Source organism: Gallinula chloropus (assembly GCF_964237585.1).
Source record: "Gallinula chloropus genome assembly, chromosome: 10".
In the NCBI taxonomy this organism is placed as follows: domain Eukaryota; kingdom Metazoa; phylum Chordata; class Aves; order Gruiformes; family Rallidae; genus Gallinula; species Gallinula chloropus.
Genome location: NC_140095.1, coordinates 19,942,584 through 19,963,552, shown reverse-complemented (window position 1 = coordinate 19,963,552; position 20,969 = coordinate 19,942,584). Strand labels below are relative to the sequence as shown.

The 20,969-nt window shown below is 57.5% G+C and overlaps 3 protein-coding genes across 3 annotated transcripts in view; 1 reads left to right on the top strand and 2 right to left on the bottom strand.

Annotated features, from left to right (window-relative positions):
- LOC311195486 (ankyrin repeat and KH domain-containing protein 1-like) overlaps positions 1 to 13,895 on the top strand; it is a gene marked incomplete at its 5' end in the record, with an annotated part of 107,659 nt that extends 93,764 nt beyond the window's left edge. Inside the window, 7 exons of the mRNA XM_084268890.1 lie at positions 160 to 1,772; positions 7,791 to 8,042; positions 8,707 to 8,882; positions 9,944 to 10,108; positions 10,539 to 10,585; positions 13,333 to 13,506; positions 13,675 to 13,895. Of these exons, the coding sequence (XP_084125016.1) occupies positions 160 to 1,772; positions 7,791 to 8,042; positions 8,707 to 8,882; positions 9,944 to 10,108; positions 10,539 to 10,585; positions 13,333 to 13,486 (2,407 nt within the window). The 3' untranslated portion in view covers positions 13,487 to 13,506; positions 13,675 to 13,895. The remainder of the gene's footprint in view (positions 1 to 159; positions 1,773 to 7,790; positions 8,043 to 8,706; positions 8,883 to 9,943; positions 10,109 to 10,538; positions 10,586 to 13,332; positions 13,507 to 13,674) is intronic.
- Positions 13,896 to 14,602: 707 nt separating this feature from the next.
- On the bottom strand, positions 14,603 to 16,193 carry SRA1 (steroid receptor RNA activator 1). The gene is made up of 5 exons (XM_084268932.1): positions 16,138 to 16,193; positions 15,777 to 15,902; positions 15,350 to 15,567; positions 15,075 to 15,183; positions 14,603 to 14,987 (listed from the first exon to the last, which is right to left on the bottom strand). Exons 1-5 carry the CDS (start codon positions 16,160 to 16,162, stop codon positions 14,794 to 14,796), a joined length of 672 nt encoding a protein of 223 aa, XP_084125058.1. The 5' UTR covers positions 16,163 to 16,193; the 3' UTR covers positions 14,603 to 14,793.
- A 153-nt stretch (positions 16,194 to 16,346) lies between these two features.
- APBB3 (amyloid beta precursor protein binding family B member 3) lies at positions 16,347 to 20,511 on the bottom strand (the record flags this gene model as incomplete). Its single annotated transcript, XM_084268525.1, has 12 exons — positions 16,347 to 16,565; positions 16,711 to 16,896; positions 17,002 to 17,117; positions 17,262 to 17,345; positions 17,469 to 17,556; positions 17,643 to 17,757; positions 17,967 to 18,094; positions 18,487 to 18,627; positions 18,767 to 18,824; positions 19,084 to 19,160; positions 19,489 to 19,679; positions 20,463 to 20,511. 12 exons carry the CDS (start codon positions 20,509 to 20,511, stop codon positions 16,347 to 16,349), a joined length of 1,452 nt encoding a protein of 483 aa, XP_084124651.1.
- Between the last annotated feature and the right edge of the window lie 458 nt (positions 20,512 to 20,969).

The window sequence follows — 20,969 nt, the reverse complement described above, 5'->3', positions numbered from 1 at the left end:
GCCTCAGAGATACTCCTTAAGGGGTGCAAAAGTGCAGAAATAACTCACTGGAGTAAGCATGCAATAGACTTGCAGATGGATATAAAACTGGGGCTGTGGGATGTTACACAGAGCAAGGCTTCCTTTTGCAAGAGATAAATCTGCCTGTGTTTGATCTAGGGGCGGTACAGAGTCCACGCGATACGCTGTGCAGCTCATCAACGCCCTTATCCAAGATCCTGCCAAGGAACTGGAAGACTTGATTCCTAAGACTCACATAAGAACACCTGCTTCAAGTACCAAATCGATCCATGCAAACTTCTCATCCGGAGTCAGCACTGCGACGGCGTCAAACAAGAACTCCTTTCCCCTGGGAGCGCCGCCCCTCGTCACGTCGCAGTCGTCAACACTCTCCACCTTCCAGCCTGCCAACAAGCTCAACAAGAACGTCCCGGCCAACGTCCGCTCGTCGTTCCCGGTGTCTCTCCCTCTAGCTTACTCTCACCCTCACTTTGCCTTGCTGGCTGCCCAAACTATGCAACAGATCCGACACCCTCGCTTACCTATGGCCCAATTCGGAGGAACGTTTTCACCTTCACCGAACACTTGGGGACCATTCCCAGTGAGACCAGTTAACCCTGGCAGCACAAACAGCTCTCCAAAGCATAATAGTTCGAGTCGTGTAGGTAGTCAGAATGGAAATATTTTGCAGACAGAGTCTCCTGGATTAGCTACTTCTAACTGTCCCATTACTGTCTCTTCTGTAGCTGCTTCCACCCAGCCGCTGTGTGTAACCAGTAACCGGACTCCCTCTGCTGTCAGGAAGCAGCTGTTTGCTTGCGTTCCCAAGACGAGTGCTGCAGCCACCGCCATCTCCACTGTGACTAGCACCTGCAGCACTCTGCCCTCGGCTTCCCCTGCCCCCCCAAACAATGGGCAGGTCCCCACAGCGTTCCTGCCACCCAGCGCCCCGCAGGCGCAGCACCCCGCGCTCAAAGCGGACTCCTTCTCGGCTGGCGCTGCACCCAAGGAGAAGGTGCCGACGCCAGAGCAGCCCCCGGCCAGCGTGTGTGTGCCGGCTGCGGGCGCCGGCAGCTGCAGCGTGCCAGCCAGCAGCAGCTCAGGAGTCAGTGAAACGCACCCGTCGAGCAGCCCCGCGCCGCTCAGCGTCCAGGATGAAGTACTGCCAACCAGCATGTCGGAGATCAGCCCTTCCATGGCAATGCCTTTCTCATCTAGCTCAGAAACTGCTCCCTTAAACTTAGCGTCACCCAGGTCAGTTGTTGCAGATAATCAGGACAACAGTAACTTACCTCAAGTAGCTGTACCAGCACCTCGAGCTACTCACAGGATGCAGTCCAGAGGTTCTTTCTATTCAGTGGTACCAAATGCAAATCTCCATCAAGATCCTCAATCTATTTTTGTTACTAACCAAGTTCCTTTAACACCATCTCAAGGTCCACCTGCTGCAGTGCAGCTTTCGTCAGCCATGAACATTATGAACGGTTCTCAGATGCACATTAACCCAGCAAACAAATCGTTGCCTCCTACTTTTGGGCCAGCAACTCTCTTCAATCACTTTAGTAGTCTTTTTGATAGCAACCAGGTGCCAGCTAACCAAGGATGGGGAGACTGTCCACTCTCTACCCGAGCAGCAGCTGACCCATCTTTCACTGTTCAGTCTACCTTTTTGAATAACTCTGTGCTTGGACATGTGGAAAATGTGCATCCTGACAACTCCAAGGCTCCTGGTTTCAGGCCACCTTCCCAGCGGGTTTCGACTAGTCCTGTAGGTAAGTCATTAAGGGCATGAACTGGACAGAAGTTTTTCTCCAACCATTACACCTTGATCTTCTCAAACTGATTGAGAAGTAGTTGACTAATGACAGGTGACGCTAAAATAATGAGGATCACCTGTATTTCCAAGTGCTCTTTAAAATATTGATGTTGTTTCCCCTCTTCAGCTCTTCTGGGAGGTTAGATGTTGGGAAGGCTGTAGGCGTTGCATTGCTTGTCCTCTGTAAGATGCATTGAGCTTGGCTTTTGGGTTGGAAAGGAACATAGAGCGGATGACACCAAACCTGAAGCAGCTGGGCCAGTGCTCTGGTCAGGCTCCAGCTGCAGGAGTGACTGGGGTGCAGTTGTTCTGTATTTTGTGTGAGACTCCAGCTTGGCTCAGGGAGGGTATACTCTGTGCTTTGTGTCTCCTGATACCACCCTGGGATTTTAATAAGCTCCTGTTGTCCTTGGAGGAATTGGCATGGTTTTATTGGGAAGTTACAGTCCTCCTGCTATAAAGCACAGCAGGTGAAGCACACCCACCTGTGTGTATTTGCAGTGGGTAGAAGTGTGCTCCCTGCTCTTGCAGTGCTCTGCTGAAGGGTTATTTCCATCTCCGTGGTCAAACCATGTTGCAGGCAACAGGCTGCACCTGTATGGCCACAAGCATATGGCCTGTGCCACTGTTCTTCCCTTCATCTTCCCGTGGTGGCTTTAGCTGCCCAGCTGCAGGGCAGCCTGGAGAGCTTTGCTTTGAGTTGCCTTGTCCCTGCACTGATGTTAGGTGTTTGAGCAGATGCTTCAGACCCCGACTGCTGGGCTGGGATGGGGCGGGTGGTTGAGCATTCAGGCTGAAAGGGAAGGAGGCGATTGAAAGATGTGCTGAGGATAGGGATTTTCAGCATTCCCATCCCCCTCTCAGCTGATGTACCAGTGTGCAAGGCTTGTGGAAACCAGGACACTTCTTTCTGAGTGGCTCTCACCACAAAACCAGATGTGTGTTATAACTGGAGTTTCCTTAATAGCTTAATTCCCTTAATCACTGAATGACAGTGCAAAGAGTAAATACCTAAAGCTCTTGTGCCATGTCCAGTCCCAGGGAAGCACAACCGGAGGTAACTAAGGCTGTGAAGGTGAAGTAACAGGACTGCAGGACCTTGTTTGCCAGTCAGAGAACTGCCAGAGCCTCCCCAGCAGACTCCAGAAATGCTTCATATAGCCTTAGCTTTTCCTCTGCAGTGCTCTCAACTGGGAGCTGTCTGCTGCTGGAATAACCCCTGGGGAAGGAAGCTTATGGCCAACAGGAGCTGCTGGTTATTCCAGTGATCACAGAGACAGCTGGCTGGGGCTTCCCATGGCAGCAAAAGATCTAGCTGTTCACCCTATGCTAAGGTCATCTGTTTGTCACCTGAAGATGTCTTGGTCCTTTATATATCCTTAAGTGATTGTAAGTATTTCAAAGGTAGTCAGTCTGTTTCTCCCTGAGTTAGGTTTGGTAGATACCCAAGGAGAGGTCACATGGTTGGCTTTGGGGAGGCAAGTGTGAAGTTGTTCTCAGTGGATGCATAGAAATACTGGGACAGAACATGTTTGTGCTGAGCTGGAATTTGATCAGGATGTTGTGAAGTGAAGACAAACTGCAGCTGGGCAGATGTGTTGCTGAAGGTTTGCCTGGCAGGGGGTGGTGACTGGCTGGTCAGGCCCTTAGTGGATGGATTTAATGCAATTATACCTAACACTGCTTTTGATTACCTTCAGTTCAGAATCTGAATGGTCTGTTACAGGAGGAGGGGTTAGGGGAGCCTGGGGGGAGAATGGGGTGTTTTGGAGGTCTGATAGTGAGGAAGGGAGTGGGGACAGGAGTCTGGGGACCTCTCTGCCTTCCCTTGGAGCATAAGTGTGGCCCTGCTGTCTGCCCACCCATCTCATTCACTGGCTCTTCCTAGGGGCACAGGCCTTCCTGCTTGGCTCAGACTGGTGCTGAATGAGGAGCTACCATGGCTGCATCCACAGGGTTGGGTGGCAGGTCTGAGGTTTGGGAAAGGGGGAACGAGCCAGTCACCGCAGGCTTATGCTTTTGCCAAGGGCAGCATGATGGACAAGGAGCAGAGGGGCCTTGCCTGGCAATTTGACACACTTCTGTGTGATGAAGGGGAGTAGTAATGGCCATCAGAGCTGCTGGACATCAGTCCTCCAGTGTCAGCTGTGGCTCTGCACCTGATGGAGCAGAGGTCTGGCTTCTGTGCCTCTCGCACAGTTGGGCTGTGGCAAAGTTCTACCTAATGTTTGTGGAGATGTACTGTCATTCCACTGTGCACTACACCAGCTTTTGCTGAAGTTGTTGCCTCCTGATGGAGTGTGGCTACTCTGCTTCTCCTGTGCACGGTGAGCTCAGGCACAGCTTCAGTTTTCTCTGATTCACAGGGCTTTGGAGGCACAGACACACAGACCTGCCAGCTGTGGACCTGTCCTGGAAAGGGCCTTTTGGCTCCTGTCTTTAGATCTCTTGTCCCAGCAGCTGGCAGACTGAGGGCAGCCTTACCCCAGCTGTTGGGGAGGCTGTGTAGAAGACCAGATGAAGTCTGTCTGTAACTAGTTGGTTCTACACTTTATGAAGGGGTGTGAGACCTTGCTCGCTTGGCAGTGAAGGGTGGCTGGGCTTCTCCTTGTACACTGAATGCCCCAACCTTGTGACTGTTTCTTGGTAGCTGTCAGCCCTTGCTGTGTCTGCACCAGAGCCTGGGGGCTTTGAGAAACTGCCTTTGGAGAGAGTTTCTGTGGGAATGCTGCACCAGTCTTGAAAGCTCAGCTACACTCTTAGAGCGTGACGAAGCATTTGAGTCCATGGGGTAATTAACTGGGGAGTTTGTGTGGTATCACAAAGGGCTTTAGCACTACAGAAACTGATTCTGCTGTAAGTATGTGAATAGGGAGCTGGTTACTGTGATCAGCATCTTCTCAAGTCGCTGTTAATAGAAGCTGGGTTTAGTACTGAGCAAAGGTGGGGGTTTTCCACCCACTTTCATGAAAGGCAAGAAAATTGCAAGTTTTCATGACAACCTGAAAACTGACTTCCCTGAATTTGTGTATCTCTGGCTGTCAGGCTTCCTTCAACCCAGCTCAATGCTCAGCAGTGCTGGAATGGGCTGTGCAGCCATTACACTGGGAAAGCTGTGTACCCACCCTACCAAGCCTGCAGAAGACACAGTTGAGTGCCTCTCTCCTATGGAAGAGATGTTCTTGTCAGGGTCTCTGCCTGGCTCTCTGATCAGGACACTGGTGGTTACCCATCCTGTACAGATGGGGCAGAGGCTGGGGATCCTCAGGGGTTTGTCAGCCACCTGGAAACTTGGTTTTGGTCACCTTGGGGGCCTTTTGACTACCTCCCAGTTGACTTTTGGGGATGGGGGTCAGCTAGAGGGCTCTGCCAGTACTGTGTGGCAGACACACAGGGAGGGGCCCTCAGAGGTGCCACAATTTACTCTCAGCTGTCTGTGCTGGAGGCTGGTCTGAGCTCTGGACAGATGCAGATCAATCAAACTATGGTAGGAGGCAGCCTGCATAGGCATGAGCCTTCTACATAGAGCCATGGAGTCCTGTGCTTCGTGCTGTGACACCCCCTGAGAGACTGTCCTCCCCTGCTCGGGTCCCTGTGCTCTCCTGGTGGTTTATTTCTCCTTGTCTGTAACAGACTTCTCTTTTTTCCAACCTTTGGGTTTGGTCTGGTGAGAAAAAAGCCTCTTTCAAATCCAGCAAGTGGTTTCTGTCAGGTGAGCAGGGTGGATCTGGCACTTCTGGAAGCAGTGAATTGGGTCGACCTGGCTGGTCCTACTGGGGCTGTGGGGAAGCCCTGTCTCTCAGGAGCATGTCCAGGCAATGGCAGGTGACCCAAGGTATTGCCTGTCACCACTGCTGTTGGCAGACTGCTGCCCTGTGAGTAGGTACAACCTTCAACCGTGCTCTGCAGCAGGATAGGCTGGTCCTGGTTGTGGTCATTTTGAAATGTTTAATGGTTTTGAAACTAGTCTTATGTATAGGCCCTTGAAACTAAACCCAGAGCGCAGGGAGCAGGTGGCCATGCCTGTCTCTGCTTCCAGGTAATCACAGGTGATAACAGCTTTTACAACATTTTGGGAAGTACTTAAAAGCTTTGGCTCATTAAAACCCCTGTAATTATTCCCCTTGCTAATAGTTTTTGTGGGTCTTTGAACTTTCTCTCCATCTCTCCCTTCTCCCATCCCTGTAGGAAGCAGCCCTCCCCCTCCCCGCTGTGCTGTGCTCCCTCAGCCCCGTTCCCCTGGGCACAGCCCTCTGCCCAAACCTACACCTGAACATTGCCTGTAGGCTGACAGGAACAGCCACAGGCTGCTTCCCGGGGCCTGGTTGCCCTGGAGCTGTCACAGCACCCTGTGTCCCTGTTTGACTGCTGGGGCTTCTGTGTAAGCAGAGATCCTTGCGGCTCCCAGCTCTCCTCCTTGCCCTCCCTAAGATCGCTCCCTTGCAGGGAGGGAGGATGGCTGGTGTTGCTGAAGCCCGAGGCCGCAGCAGGCCGTGCAGCAGTGCCTCCTGGTGGTTTCTACGGGAGAATCGTGCACCTGTAAAACGAATTTACCATGTGCAGATACCCCCGAAGGTGATGAGATTGCTTTAATTATATTTGGAGCACTAGCTCTCTCTGGTGCTTTGAAGCAGGTTCCCAAAGAGAGATATTTAATCAAATTTATGTTTATTTCAGGCTTACCCTCTCTAGATCCATCCAACAGCTCTACAACTTCTTCTTCAGGTCCTTTGACAGGCTTTTCAGCAAACATACAAGGAGCACGGGTTTACCTTCAAGGGCCAGCGCCTGTTGGGACTCCCAGCTTTAACAGACAGCATTTTTCACCACATCCTTGGACAAGCGCAACAAATTCATGTAGGAACTTCATGGGTCTGTCTTAGTTCACTATAAATTCATAGCTGTTGTCTTGAGTAGATTTGTAACTTGAGGGGCAATTACCCAGTGATGCACTAAATGCTTTCCAATGCTTTCTTAGCAGCTGGGAGGAGGGCGTGCAAAGCCCAAGGTCTACTCTTCTCTGTGTTTTCCCATGTAAAATGCTGCTAGTGCTGGTAGCATTATTAAAGGCATATTTGGGCAAAAAAAAAAACCCCAAACAACAATCCTCATAGGCTCTGAGAGGAAAGGGCATGAAGCTGTGGGGGAGTGGAGGTGGTTATTCCGAGCTAAAGACACTCCTCTGGGTAATGTGAGTGTAATACTGACATGCTTTGAGGTTACACCTGCTTTTTGTTTTTCTTCTTTTTTTTCTTTTAATTTTCTTCTTTAAATTGGGATTCTGGAATTATTTGCTGTTACTTAAAATGTTCCAAAATCTTTAAGCAACATACGAACTAACAGTGGGTTTTTCTCCTAATGGGAAGAACATGGAAGTAGCTTTACAGAAATGTGGGTCTGATTCAGAATCTTAAGGGGAGAGGCTTTTCGTGGCACTGTGTGCAACTGGGATGCCATTCTGAGCTTAAGAACCAAACCATTTAAATGAGTGCTCAAAGGAGGCTGGATTTCCCAGGAAGAGTCAGTGACACTTCAGAAGTCGATGGGACTTATGCTCTTAGGTTCCACGTGTGGCTTTGGGAAGCTACCTAACTTCTCTCCTGCTGGAAGCGGTGGATACCCAAACCAGGCTCTTTAGAAATCGATGGTATTTTGACTGATGTTTTCACCTCTTCTGAAACTCTTCCATGTTTCTTGTTCTTTCTTGTAGTTAATTTAGAGGTACTGCGATGTCATGAGAATATCACAGGATTCTGGTGGTTGAAAGCATTTGCATTACAGTGTTGATTTTAGAGTTAAAGTCTTAAACAGAATTTTGTGAAAGACTTGAAGAATGTTTGCTAAAAAAGCCTTTAAAACCTTTACATCCCTTGCTTTGGGTAGCACTGAGGGGATAGAGTGGGGTAGCTTTGATGTTTGCTCATCTCTTTGTGCTTTGTATGTAATTAAGCAAGAGAAATGTTCTTTCCAGCAGGTGAATCTCCTATTCCATCAGTTTCCTCAGGATCATCTTCACCCCTTTCAGCTGCTTCTGCACCTTCGAACCTGGGCCAGCCAAAAACGGGTAACGCCAATCCGGACCGCAAGGTGCCCCCTCCGATCGGGACCGAGCGGCTGGCGAGGATCCGGCAGGGAGGAGCTGTCACTCCCACCCCCTTGGGCACCAACTTCACGGCTCCCGTGGGGCACAGCGGCATCTGGTCCTTCGGAGTTAACAGCGTGTCTGGTGAGTCCTTCATGTACCGCCTGGGGCAGCCTGGGGAGGCTTGTAGGGCCCCTTGGAAGGACAGAAGTTGGGGAGGAGGAATAAAGCTCCACAGGCTGTAAGCAGCTTTCCCATAGTATGGCCTGGAGGGAGAAGCAGTGCTGGTGATGGGAGAACACCTATCAGTGAAGGCACTGTGGTTTCCTCTGCTCACACAAGTGGTCCTTGCCCAGCCTGGGTCATCTTTCAGCATGCAGCTGTTAAACCCTGAGAAGGGTGCAGAATTTCACATCCAATCTACTGCATGATACAGAATTTTAACAGTAACCAACCTTTACCTGTTAGAGGGTCCATTTCCAAGCCTGTCCCTTGGCTTAAAAGGACAACTGCCTCTACCCAAGTTCCTAGCCTGTTTTCCATCAACACAACTAACTGGTGTTAGTTGTGGTGTAGCTAATGCATCCAGAAACACAGTTGTGGCTGCTGATCAATGTCTCCTGCCTCTGGAACAGTGTGGGGCAATTCCTGTTCCAGGCAGGCCCAGGTTCAGGAGAGTGAGACAACTGAAGTTTCACATGTGGCTGTTGTGTCCTAGGTGCTTTCCTGGAGCCTTTGGGTGTGTGCAGCCCCTGCACTGTCCTCCTCAGGGGGTTGTAACGAGCTGTTCTCATCTCCTCCTTTGCAGAGGGCTTGTCAGGTTGGTCACAGCCTGTCATGGGAAACCATCCGATCCATCAGCAGCTCTCGGACCCAGGCACGTTTTCCCAGCATCAGCCAATGGAGAGAGATGATTCTGGAATAGTGGCTCCCTCAAATATTTTTCACCAACCTATGCCAAATAGTTTTGTGGATTTTTCTAAGGTAAGTGACAGAGGGGTGGGTTTGGTCTGTAAAACGGTGACAGAGTCCTGGGTATCCCCTGGGTGTGTGTGCCTCTTCTCATCGCTCGCTGCACCCAGTCCCAGGCCTCCTTTCATTCCAGTCCTGACTAGAAAAGGTGCCCAAACCCTGTGGGCTGCAAACGTCCTCTTGGCAAGTAGCTGCACACCTCTGCTGTTCTCACTCATTTCCCTGCTCAGAGGCTCAGCTGCTCAGCAAAACTCCATTTTTCTCCAGGTTTCCTTGATGCCCTCAGTACAGGTTGTGCCAGTGCAGGTGATCCACCTGTCCTAAGGAAGCATCAGGATGACAGGAGCACTTCTAAGTCTGTGCTGCCTGTGTTAATGCTGGAAGTGGCTTGAGGCAGATGGGTGTAGCCAAGCCATAGTCAGCTCAGCCACCACTGGAGGAACAGCCAGGAGGATGTCCTCAGCAGCAGACCAACTCATAGCAGGCTTCAGAAGTAGCTGTAGCCTGTGCTTTTGGGACTGCCTAAACTGCAGAGCAGCAGTCACTCGGACACAGGAAATAAATCTCCTACTTGCAGAAAGCTGCTCTGCAACTTGTTTTCTCTGAACTGGAGAAGTATTTTAGATGGCTATGGGTAATTTACAGAAAACCTTTAACTCCAAATGTTTTGGGGTTAAGCTGTCTGACTGGCGTTGCTGAAGTGCAGCCCTGGCTGCAGCTCTGCATGCACCAAGCTCACTGCACGCTACAGAGCTGAGAAGGGGGAGCACTGGGGTCACTGTACAGCTGCTCTGTCTGGCTTTATGGGGTCACCTGAAAGTGCTGTCTGGACGCTGCAAGGTAAAATTTCAGGAGGAGGGGTAAGCTGACTTAAACCCCAAACTCTTCAGAGTCACAATGTTACCCACTCAGTGTAGATTTGATACCCCGTTTCCTCCTAGTGCTGAGTTTTGCCGGTAGGTGAATATTCTGTGTGGATCTGAACTGCCTTTGTCATCTTGGCCAGCATGGTAGTACAGCTGTCCTTCCCCTGCTGCATTCCCCCCTGACAGTGCTCTCCCTTGTTCCCTCAGGGTCTACCAATTTCCATGTACGGCGGCGCCCTAATCCCCTCCCACCCCCAGCTAGCGGATGGCCCGGGAGGGCCCCTCTTCAATGGGCTCCATACTCCAGACCCCGCCTGGAATCCCATGATCAAAGTTGTGCAGAACTCAGCAGAATGTACGGATGCTCAGCAGGTAGTGTGGCTGCCCTTCCCCACCTCCCCTCAGGCTGTTCCTGGTGCTGTGCTTTGGTTTTCCTCATTCCCAGATGATTGATTCCAGTCCTTTGAGCCCAGGGTTGAGCTCTGTTGCATGCCTGTCCCCATAGCACGTGGGTAAACACACAGCGTCACCCCTGCCAGAGCTTTCAGGTACAACAGCAGAGCTTCAAGGCTCTGCTCAGCCAGGGAGAACCACTCTGGTGTATGTGAGAGGGTTTATGCCCAACCTCTGCATCTTGCAGGTCGTCAGCCAAACCTGGGCCAGAGCCAAGGTGGCTCTCAGCCTTGGGACACCAGCTGTGTGTTAGGTGGAAGCCTTGAGCTTGCCCTGTAGTGGTTAAACGCTGTTAAAGGAACCTTTCCTTGTGTTTATAATAGACTTGTCTCTTTATTTCTTGCTGTAGATTTGGCCTGGCACCTGGGCACCTCACATTGGAAACATGCATCTCAAGTACGTCAACTGATTTAAGGGGGTCTGTCCTTTTTTTTTAGCCTTGTTCAGGAGTCTTTATGATCTTGAAGAACCCTGGGGATTATTTTTTTTTTTATGTGCCTAACTAAGCAATTTTTTGTGGGCTGCAACAATGGAAACTCAATTGCCCTTTGGATAAGAACAAAATTGTTTTTCCAATACAAACTGGTTCTGCTCTCCAGTTAGTTTAGCCACTTTGAACTTACACAGTCAGATGAAACTAGTGCTTTTGGCTGAACACTAGTGAATGCTCCTTATATGCAGCAGAGAACTAGATGACATGATTTCAGCCTTTTAGGGTGGTAAATACATGTATAATTGTTTACATACATAAAAGGAAAAGCTGAGTGAATTCCATGTCGTATAGTGGCTCCACTTTATGTAGCCTGTATTAATGTGAAATATTTACCTGAATATTCAATAAAAGGCAAACAGTATTTATAGGTGTTGTGTGAGAGTGTTGGAAGAGGCTGGGTGTTGCCTGGGACGCTGCTGTGCCCAGCGAGGCAGCTCTTCAGGGCCACATACTGAGCATGTGGCTGCAGTCAGGGTCTGGGAGGGTTTGATCTGCAGTTGTGTGAGGTGTGCCAGGCCTGGGGTCGTGCCAGCTGTTGGCCTGAAGGCTGTTGCACACAGATTTTTTTTCCTTCAGGATTAGTTGTGCTGCCTCTAGCAGGCTCTTTTCCCCAGATGGGTTGCCTTCAGAGATCGGTTTTGACCAGGGGCTGGAAATAAGGGCTGAGGTGACACCATGGGAACTGATGCATCTTTATTTGCAGAAGGGAAACAAGTAGCTCGTAGGTAAAACCCAGGGTTCCTTCATCTGACTTGCTTGTGACCAGCTGCCTAGAAGAGGATCTTAGGAAAGCAGAGACCACTTCCCACTAGAGAAAAATGTGATATATCCACATCTAAGCTTCTTTTAACCCTTTAAATCTGGTAAGAGCCCCTCAAGACCTTCCTGTGAGGATGACAGGGATTTTTCCACGCTGTTTAAGATGAATATTCATTCTCTACCCAAGTGCTGAAGTTCTCCCCTTTCTGCACTTGGACTGTGCTTATTCTGCTTTTACTCAGAGATGACACCAAATATGTGGTCCGTTCCTCATGCAGGAAAGTACCTGGTTACCTCAAACCAGATGAAGACTCCCCCACCTTCTCCAGACAAGCCCTTCCATGCAGCAGCACTTTCCCTAGGAAAAGCATGGTGAAACCCAGATTGCACCAGCAGTAACCAAGCACCACAGGCAGACAAACCTCAGAAACACCTTTGGCTGAGAGATGCCAATATTTTCCCTGGTATTTGAGGAAGAAATGCAGAAAACACCCGTTGAAGTGCAGTGTCTGTGTCACTGCCCCCCCCATACAGCAGCTGCCAGTGGAAAGGCACTGCTGGTAGCTGTAGCTGTACTGGGACAGGTGGTGGTGTAGTGCAGTAGGGGTTTGCTCTTGGGGTGAGTGGCAAAGCAGGAGCAGAGCAGCCTGAACCCCCCAGCCCTTTGTGGGTTCCATGCCTGCAACCAGCGTGCCAGGGGCTCACACCCAGCACGGGGTAGGGTTGTCCCTTGAATGGAGCGGTGGCCTCAGCTGCCCCATTTCTGCCTAATTTAGGCAGCTCCTTCCCAAGCAGATTCCTTCCTGGGTTCTCCTCTCCACAGCTTGTTCTTGGGACCATGGGCTCCTGCCCTGGGTATCAGATCCATATGAGCACATGAGCCACAGCCCACCAGTGTGCTGGCTGCTCTGGCAGCCCAGAGCTGGAGTGGAAAAAGGAGCCCCAGAGCCTTGTGGAAAGATGTTGTGAGAAGTTTAGGCTGTTGTTGTTGCCTGGGACTGGGGGAAGCAGGAAGAGGCAGTACCTGGTGCTCACACTGCTGGGGAGTGGGCTGCTGATCGGGCTCCAGGGCTGGTCCCTTGGGGTACGTCATGCCCAGACACAGCTGGGGTGGGGGGAGGCACAGGGAGCTGGTGCACAAAGTCTGCCCCAGTCCTGGTGAAGGTACCAGATGGCACTGCTCCCTCCAAGGGGGTACTGCAGGCCTGACCCCTTGCCAGACCCCTCCCAAAGCCTGTCAAGCGGGTCCTTTTCTTTGTCCATCCTCAGGGTAGTGTGTGCCCTGAGCTGAGCAGGTTTCAGTTGAGTGCTGGCTCCCAGCAGCTTAAAGTGCTCTGGGCTGCTGCCCTGTGCTATGCTCGCTGCCAGAGCCTGGCAGGACTGCAGGGACAGCTGGGCAGAAGGCAGGCCTGAGGCTGGTGCAGGGCAGCAGATAGGACATGCAGGCTGGCACAGCCCTGGGGACAGCTTACAGCAGCCAAGCCAGCCCCAGGCCAGGCCAGCCAGCTCCAGGCAGGGTGCACTGGGGCCCTGCTGCTGGGCTGTGCACTGAGTGTCCCAAGGCAGCCCTTGTCCTCGGGCAGCGTGGGGCAGGGAGCTGCTGTCAGCTGGCACCGGGCACCCATGTTGAGGTGGGACCCCCCTGGGTTGTGTCTTGACAGAGCTCTGGGAGCCTCAAGGGAAGAAACACGGTGGGGAGGAGCTGCTAGGCAGGACAGGGGTTATAGTCTGCCATGGGGGATGCCCCACAAGTGGCCCCAGAGCCAGTTGTGTCCCCAAGCTGTCACCAAGAGGTGCTGGGTCATGGCCCCTGCTCGGGGCTCTGGCTGTGGTGCTTGGAGATGGTGGCAGCCAGAGGCTGGCAGTGCCTGACAGCCCCTGCTTTTGGCAGGTACCCACATCATCTACGACCACAAGTTCCTGCTGGAGTGCAAGAATTCACCCGTGGCCAGGACCCCTCCCTGCTGCCTGCCCCAGACCCCCGGTGTCACATCCCTGGCCCAGTCCAGCCTCGTCAAGCTGGAGGAGCTCAAGGAGCAGAATGAGAGCAAAGAAGCCATGCCAGGTGAGCAGCCTAAGCACACAGCCCCTGCCTACACCCTGCCTGGCCTCAAGGGCAAGGGGAGACCCTGGCTCAACTCCTGTTCTAGCTCCTGCCCCCTTTTTGCCTGCGTGTTCCTCTCGTGGCTGCCCCGTCCTAACCCTGACCCTGTATCCCTCCATACCTTTGCAGATCAAGACCAGTTTGAGATGGACATCTGAGTTTCCAGCTCCCTGTCTCCAGGCCATGGCTGGGCCTGTTCCTGGGCCTCGTGGAGGTGCTGGCACCGTGACCAGCTGGCTGCAGCCCTCTCTGATGCTGGGGATGGACGTGTGACACCTCAGGCTCTAGCACAACTGGCTGGTGCAATTGCCTAGGAGCTCATGCTTGATCAATAAACACCATGAAACCCCTGTGCTGACCTGGTGGATCTCAGTGGTGGGACTCAGCTAGCTGGGGGGGGGGAGGCAGGAGCAGTGGAGCAGTACCAACTGCCCTTTGAGGGTGCAGAGGTGCTCCCTGCTGCACTAAGACCTGCACTCTGTGATGAACACAGGGCTTCAGCATCTGCTCCCAGGCTTGGGGTGCCAGCCCAGCTCTTGTGGGAGCAGCTACTGAGACCTTCACAGAAAGCACAGGAGGGAGCAGCACGCTGCAGGCTCCAGGCTTTCCAGGGTAACTGTTAACCCAGGGCAGCACTAGCATGGGGTGTTTCTCCCTGGATCTCCTGATCCCTCATGCACCAAGGTCTTGCAAGTCCCAAACTTGGGCCGGACAGGAGCCCAGGCTGCAGCTGCAGCACAAAGCCTGGGCTGCTCCAGGCAGGTGTCAGGTTCTCTTCTCCAGCCAGCTTCAAACTTCTCAGGGGCTGTCCCCTTCTGGGGGTTGTCTGTCCCCTCCCTGCTGCCACAGGCAAGGACAGAGGAGCCTGTACAGCCAGGAACTGCCTTGCTGCTGCTCAACCTGGTTCCGACTGTGGGTTTTGCCAGGGCATGAGAACACCCCATGGGGACAAGAGCCCCTTGGCCAAGCCTGGAGCTGCTGTGGCCTCACCCAGCAGCTCTGTGTCCTGCTGCTCCTAGGAGAGAACCAGCACCCCTTCAGGCAGGCTGCAGCCAGGGACAGGTTAGTGCTGTTTATTAAACATCATGTAGTGAATTGCCACTAAAATGTCGCAATGATTAAAATCCCCTTTTCCTGGGCGAGGATTGGGAGGCAGAGGAGGTGCCCAGACTTCCTTGGGCTGCAGGAACTCTTCTGCTGGTCGGGGCTAGGCTGCCCTGCTCGCAGTCCACAGCCTTAGTCCTGGCATCAGGGCTCCTCCGGGTCAGGCTCAGCCTCAGCACTGCCCTCCGCTGGTGCAGCTGCCTGGGCAGCAGGCAGGCTCCTCAGCTCGGCAATCAGGCGCTTGACACCCACCAGCCACTGGCTCACCTCAGTCACATGGTCCACCATGAGCGAGCGGTGGATCTCATCAGCAGTGTCCCAGTGCTGCTGCTGGAGCTCTGCCGGGAAAGGGGGATGTCAGGGCTGTGGGCTCAGCCTTCCTGTGGCTGTCACCTACCCACTGGCCTGGATGCAGCCCCTCTCACCTTGCACGAGGAGGCTCATCCTCTTCTTCACAGGGGCCGACAGCTTCCCCTGAGCCCACGCATCCTCCAGCACTGTCAGCCGCCGCCCGATGTCATCGCACACTTGTTTCTGGAAGCAGAGGTGATTGGGGAGGGAGAACCTGCCCCCACCGGACCTGGAGAGCCCCTGATCCAGGGGGCCCTCACCCCCCTGGCAGCCCGGGACCAGGCAGCCCCTGCCCGGCTGCTCTCCAGCCCCTGCAGGGCCCGAGGTGGAGGAAGGGTCAGGGCCTCACCTGCACGGTGGGGCGGCAGGCAGCGAGGGCCTCCCGCAGCGGGGCCAGGACAGTGCTGGCAGGCACGTCGCACTCCTTTGGGCCGTGCTCCTCTGCGCTTGGCCTCTGGCTCTCTGCCCGCGGGGAAGGGCTGATGGGCCCGAGGGGGGGTGGCCCCAGTGCTCGGGGGGGTGGCGCTGTGGAGGCAGCGGGGGCACTGGCTGCGTCTGGAGGAACACCTGCGGGCAAGAGGCACCAGGGCAGAGCCCGCCCCCGGGGCTGGCAGCCGGGGGGCGGGAACCTCGCCCATCGGGGCCGGGGGGCTCGGGCCGCCCCTCTGCCAGCCCGAGGCACCGCCCGGGACTGACAGCAAGGGCAGCCGGCCCCGGCAGCGCGGCTGGGCTGCGGTTACCCCCCGCAGCGGGCCGGGGGCTCCTCGGGTGCTGACCTGGGGGGGCGCCCGCGGGCGGCGGGGGGGCCCGGCGTGTGAGCGGGGTTCGCCGGGGACCCCCGGCCTGCGTCTGCAGCCCGTAGGAGAACTGGGGGGGGTCGTTCCAGCCGCGCTCCTGGTTCCCTGTGGCAGCGAAGGGCGCGGTGAGACGCCGCGGGACGCGCAGGGGCTCCCCCCGCCCCGGACACCGCCCGCCCGGGGCTCCCCGCCGGCAAACGCGGCCTCCGGCTGCCCTCGCCCGGCCCCCGCAGCGGCCGCAGACCCGTAGGAACCCCCCAGGGCTGCTCGGCCGCGGCCCCCGAGCCCCCCGCGCCGTCCCCGCTCCCCGCCGCACCGGAAGCGACCCGCGGCCCCTCACCCGGCTTCACGTAGAGTTCCGCCATTCCGCCACGTCACGCCCGGCCCCGCCCCTTCCGCCCGGCAGGGCTGGGCGGGGCGGGGCCGGAGGCGTTTCCGGTGACCCCGCCCCGCCGGGGGGCCGGGGGCCGGGCCGGGGGCTGGGGCTGGGGCCCGGAGCGGGGGGACGTCCCGACTCCGGCTCCCGGCCCCGGCCCCCGGCCCGGCCCCCTACGGGGTGTGGAGGAGGGCTCTCCGGAGGCGGAAGGCCTCCAGGAGGGAGAAGAGGCCCCGCTTGCGGGCGCCGGCTCCTGCCGCCCCTCCGCCGCCCCTGCCCGCCTTCGCCGACCCGCCGGCAGCGTCGCCTGGTGCTACCGGCCCGACCCGGCCCCGGCCCGTCGCGCCCTTCGCTGCCGGTGCGGCGGCCACCAGGCACTTCTGGTACTGCAGCTGCGGGGACACGGCCGGGGGCACCGCGCCAGTCGGGGCGGGGGCGCATCGGACCCCCCGCCCCCCCCCCGACCCCGCCGCCCCGCCCGGTCCCCGGGTGCCCGCAGAGGGCCGGGGCCCGCGCCGCCGCCCCGCGCCCACTCACCATGCAGGCCGCCTGCACCGCCTCCGAGATGGTGCCCGCGTCGGGCTCGCACCAGAACGCCGCGCACTGGAAGCGTCGCCCCGTGTCCACGATGAGCGCGAAGGTGTGGGCGTCCCGGCCGACCCCCAGGAAGGTCACGTACCGCACCTGGCACTCCCAGATGTGCGCTGCCTCCTCATCCTCCTCCTGCGGGGATCCCACAGGCCCCGTCCGGCCTGGCCGCACCCCCGGGCAGCCCTGCTGCTCCTGCCGGACCCCGCTTCGGCCGGAGTGCCCCATCCCACCCCCTACCTGTGCAGGGTGCACCCTCATGGCCGTGTCGGACACGTGGATGAGGGAGGGTGTCCAGCACTCCCGCCCGGGGCTGCTCGTCAGCTTCTCGATGGCCTCGTTCAGCACATCCATCCCTGGGGAGCGGGACACACAGTGCAGGCAGGGTGCTGCCAGCTGGCCCCACAGGCAGGAACTGCCAGATGCTGGGGCACGGCTGCTCATCTGCCCCACTGCAGGGCTGGGGGGCTCTCGGGCATCCCCGAGGCTGCCAGGCTTACCCATGGCCCTGGGCACGGGCAGGCTGCCGATGTACAGCGCCTCATAGGTCTGCATCGACTGCCTCACCGCTTCCAGGATATCCACTGCTGGAACAGGAGAGGTGGGGGACTCTCCCGTGTGCTCCCCCATCCCAAAGGACCCCAGAACACAGCCCAAGGCTGGACTGCAGGCAGGGGGAGCAGCCGGCAGTGCCGGGGGATCCGTACCTTGCAGTGGCAGGTCCTCAGTGGAGATGGGCTCCAGCATGGTGGCACGTGGCAACCTGCTGCTCACTACAGCTCGCTCAGCCACGATCTGCAAGAGACAGAGGTCCCAGCAGCTCCCCTCACCCCCAGGACTTCCAGGACGTGCCCACACCCACCAGGGCCCCCGCGTCCCACCTTGGAACACATCTCGTGCAGGGCCGTGGCGATGCTCTTGGCAGGCACGTTGCAATGGAAGACGTGACACTTGAGGACGCAGGTGTCCTTGTCACTGGCCACAAAAGCAAAGTCTCTGCAGGGCCATAAACAAGCCAGTGAGAGGTTGGCAGAGGTGGAACCCCCCCTTCCCGCGCTGCCCTCTGGCTCCAGGCCTCCTTACCTGTCCCTGCAGTCGTGGTGGTGGGGGGGAGGAGAGGGGACAGGTTACTGCTGGGGTGGCTTCCTGCCCAGGTGGGCAGAGCTGCCCCCCCCAGCCCTCAGTGCTGCCCTGGCCCCTGGCACCTGCCGTTGTTGCAGCCAACACCCCAGACACGGATGTTGAGGATGGGCTGGCGGTGGATGAGGCTGTGGTCAAGGGGGTCAACCAGGCTCATGGTGTCCTTCTTCAGGATCATCACCAGATCCTGGCCCTGCAGAGAGTCAGCAACTCCCTCAGCCTGCAGACTGAGGCACCCCCAGCATCCAACCCATGTGTAGGAACACACCCATCCCCCAACCTACTCACCACCCCACACAGCTCCAAGAGCTGCACCCTCCCCATCCTCCCTCAATCCTCATCCATCTCGCTCCATTCCCAAACTCCCCAGGGACCATTCCTGTGCATGAGGACAGCACCCCTGCCAGCTCTGTCAGACACACACTTGGGACAACTGCACAGATGCAGTGGAGTGAGTTGACTCTGCCACTGGCACTGGTCCCTGCTCCACCCCAGGCACGATCCCCATCAGTGGGGACAACCAGCCTCAGCAGCCCCGGCCTCAGAGGCCTCATCCTGCCTGGCAGCACCGTCCCAGGCTCTCACCTCACCCTGGTTCTCCGCTAAGCCCTGGCCCTTGCTGTTGGAGAGCTGCTGGATGCAGTTGTTGACAGCGATGCTGCTCTTGCCGGGTGCCAGGTCCTCCTCGGGGATCTCCACCCAGCCCAGTGAGCGCACGGCAAAGCACTGAGCAGAGACACAGGGCTGCAGTGCCTGGCTGGCACAGCCACCCCATGCCAGCGTGGGCACCCCGATGGGTGATACCCCCACCCCTCCCTGCCAGCACCAGCCTGCAGTGCCGCAGCGAAGCCCCTGGGAGTGGTACCTTGGAGCTGGGCTCTGCACTCTGCTGGAAGTCATCTCCTTGCCAGGGCAGCGAGGTCCTGCAGAGGGATGGGATGGTGGAGGATGGCTCCTGCTTGGCAGTACAGACCCCTGGCACTGGTAGACACCCCCCCCCCCCCCCCCCCCCCCCCCCCCCATGCCACCAGCTGGGGACTATTCCATGGAGGGGCCCAGTGTTGTCCTGCTGGCTCCAGCATGTGGGGCTGCTCTGGTAGGGGGCACCAGGGCCCAGGACCCAGTGATGGTCAGGGGTCAATGGTGCCCCCACAAGTCAGAAGAGCATGTGGGCAGCCCTACCTCCGGGACAGTGAAGCCATGGGGCTGGGAATGGGCCTGTCCTTTGCTGAGTACTTTGCTGCAGGATCCTGGCCATCCTGGGAGAGAGGAGGAAAAGGGTGAGGGCAGCAAGGGGGAGGCTATTAAGCAGCACCAGGCAGGAGCCCTCCAGGGATTCAGGTTCCAGGACAGCAGTGCCTCAGCTTACAGGCATCCTATGCAGTCAGTGTAAGCTCAACATGGGCCTGCTGGAGCCTTTCAAGGAGCTTAACCCTGGCCAAGAACAGGCTGAGCAGAATTTTGGAGGGACACAGACAGGCTTGCTCCAGGGAAGAGTGGACCAGCAATGCTAGAGGACCCTTCTGAAGGCTCCTGCCAGGGGTGAGATCCAACACCAGCCCTCACCCTTTTGCCCAGACTCCCTACCATTCCTTGGAGCACCTCCTCTCCATCAGCCTCTGGGTGCCCTCCTGGGCTGGTGGTTCGTGCAGGGTGCTGCCACTGCGTTGTGCCAGTCGGCACATGCCAGTAGTAGGTGCCCAGAGAGTCATGGATTTTCCTCCAGCCTGGGGGCAGGTTGGGATCCGTCTCCAGGCTCTGGTCGCTCCAGAGGTTGTCTGTGCAGAGGGAGAGTTTGAGACAAGGAGGGGAGGGGAAGGTTCCCCCAGCTGTATGGCACCTTGAGAGAAGCTTCACCCAGCAGCGAAAGGGTCCTGTGGTGGCCCCTGGGGGCACAGCTGGGCACATGGCCCAGGAGAGAAACGTGGAGAGGGCAGTCTTGGCACAACACCAGACAGGCTGGTAGCTGCCTCATCTGTGGCTGGAGGGATGGGGTGGCTCTGACAGGGGCACAGGCAGCCTGAGCCCGCTGGGGAAGGCACCCTGAAGGGGTGCTGGGCAGGGCCAGAGCTCCCCCTGCCAGCATGGGGCCCTCTGTCAGCACCTCGGGATGCCGGAGACTGGCTTGGCTGGACAAAGGGGTTGGTGACAGACCCGCGGGGCCTGGAAGGAGGAGGGGACCCTGGGGGTGCTGCAGCTAGGAGAGGGGGGTCACCCCCAGCCCCGGAGAGGCTGCAGGACTGAGCCGCTGGTGCAGCGCCGGCTCCGGGGGGACGCGGCCCGGCGCACGCAGGGCCCGGCAGCGGGGGCTCGTCCCGCGGGGAGCCGGCGCCGTGCGGGTGGCCCCTGCTCGGCCTGCGGGACGGCGGGGCCGGGGCTCCCCTGCGACCTTGGGAGGGGCTGGCAGGCGGCGCGGGCCGGCACAGGCCCCGGCGGGCCCCGCTCAGCACCGCGGACAGCGCCGGGACTCGGCGGCCTCACCCGGCCCCGCCCAATCCCCACCGCGATCCCCACCGCGATCCCGGCCCCTACCCCGGCCCCGACCCCCCGGCGCGGCTCACCGTCGCAGTTGACGAGGACGATGGCCAGCATGTAGTCCTTGCCCAGCATGGCCCCGGCGCGGCCCCCCCGGCCCGCCGCCTCCCCAGGCCCGGACCCAGCGGCGGCTGCGGCGGGAGGGGCGGGGCCGGGCGGGGCGGGGCGGGGGCGGAGGCCGGGCCTGGGGCCGCAGGACGGTGCTGGGGAGGGGAGGGCACGGTCGGTGTCCGGCGGGGGTGCGGCCCCCGGGGGCTCCTCCGGGTGTTGCTGCGCAGGAGATGGGGCGCTGGAGCGGGGCGGGGGCGCTGAGGGGCAGGACGGGCTCTGGGCGCGGCAGCAGGGCCCGGCTTGTGCCCTTCCCCTCGCTGCAGTCCCAGTTCTCCCAGGCCCCACCTGGAGTGTTGTGTCCAGTGCTGGGCTCCCTGGGATCAAACAGCCAGGGATCTCCTGGGGAGAGTCCAGAGGAGGCTACGGAGATGATGAAGGGCCTGCAGCATCTCCCCCGTGAGGAGAGGCTGAGCTGGGGCTGT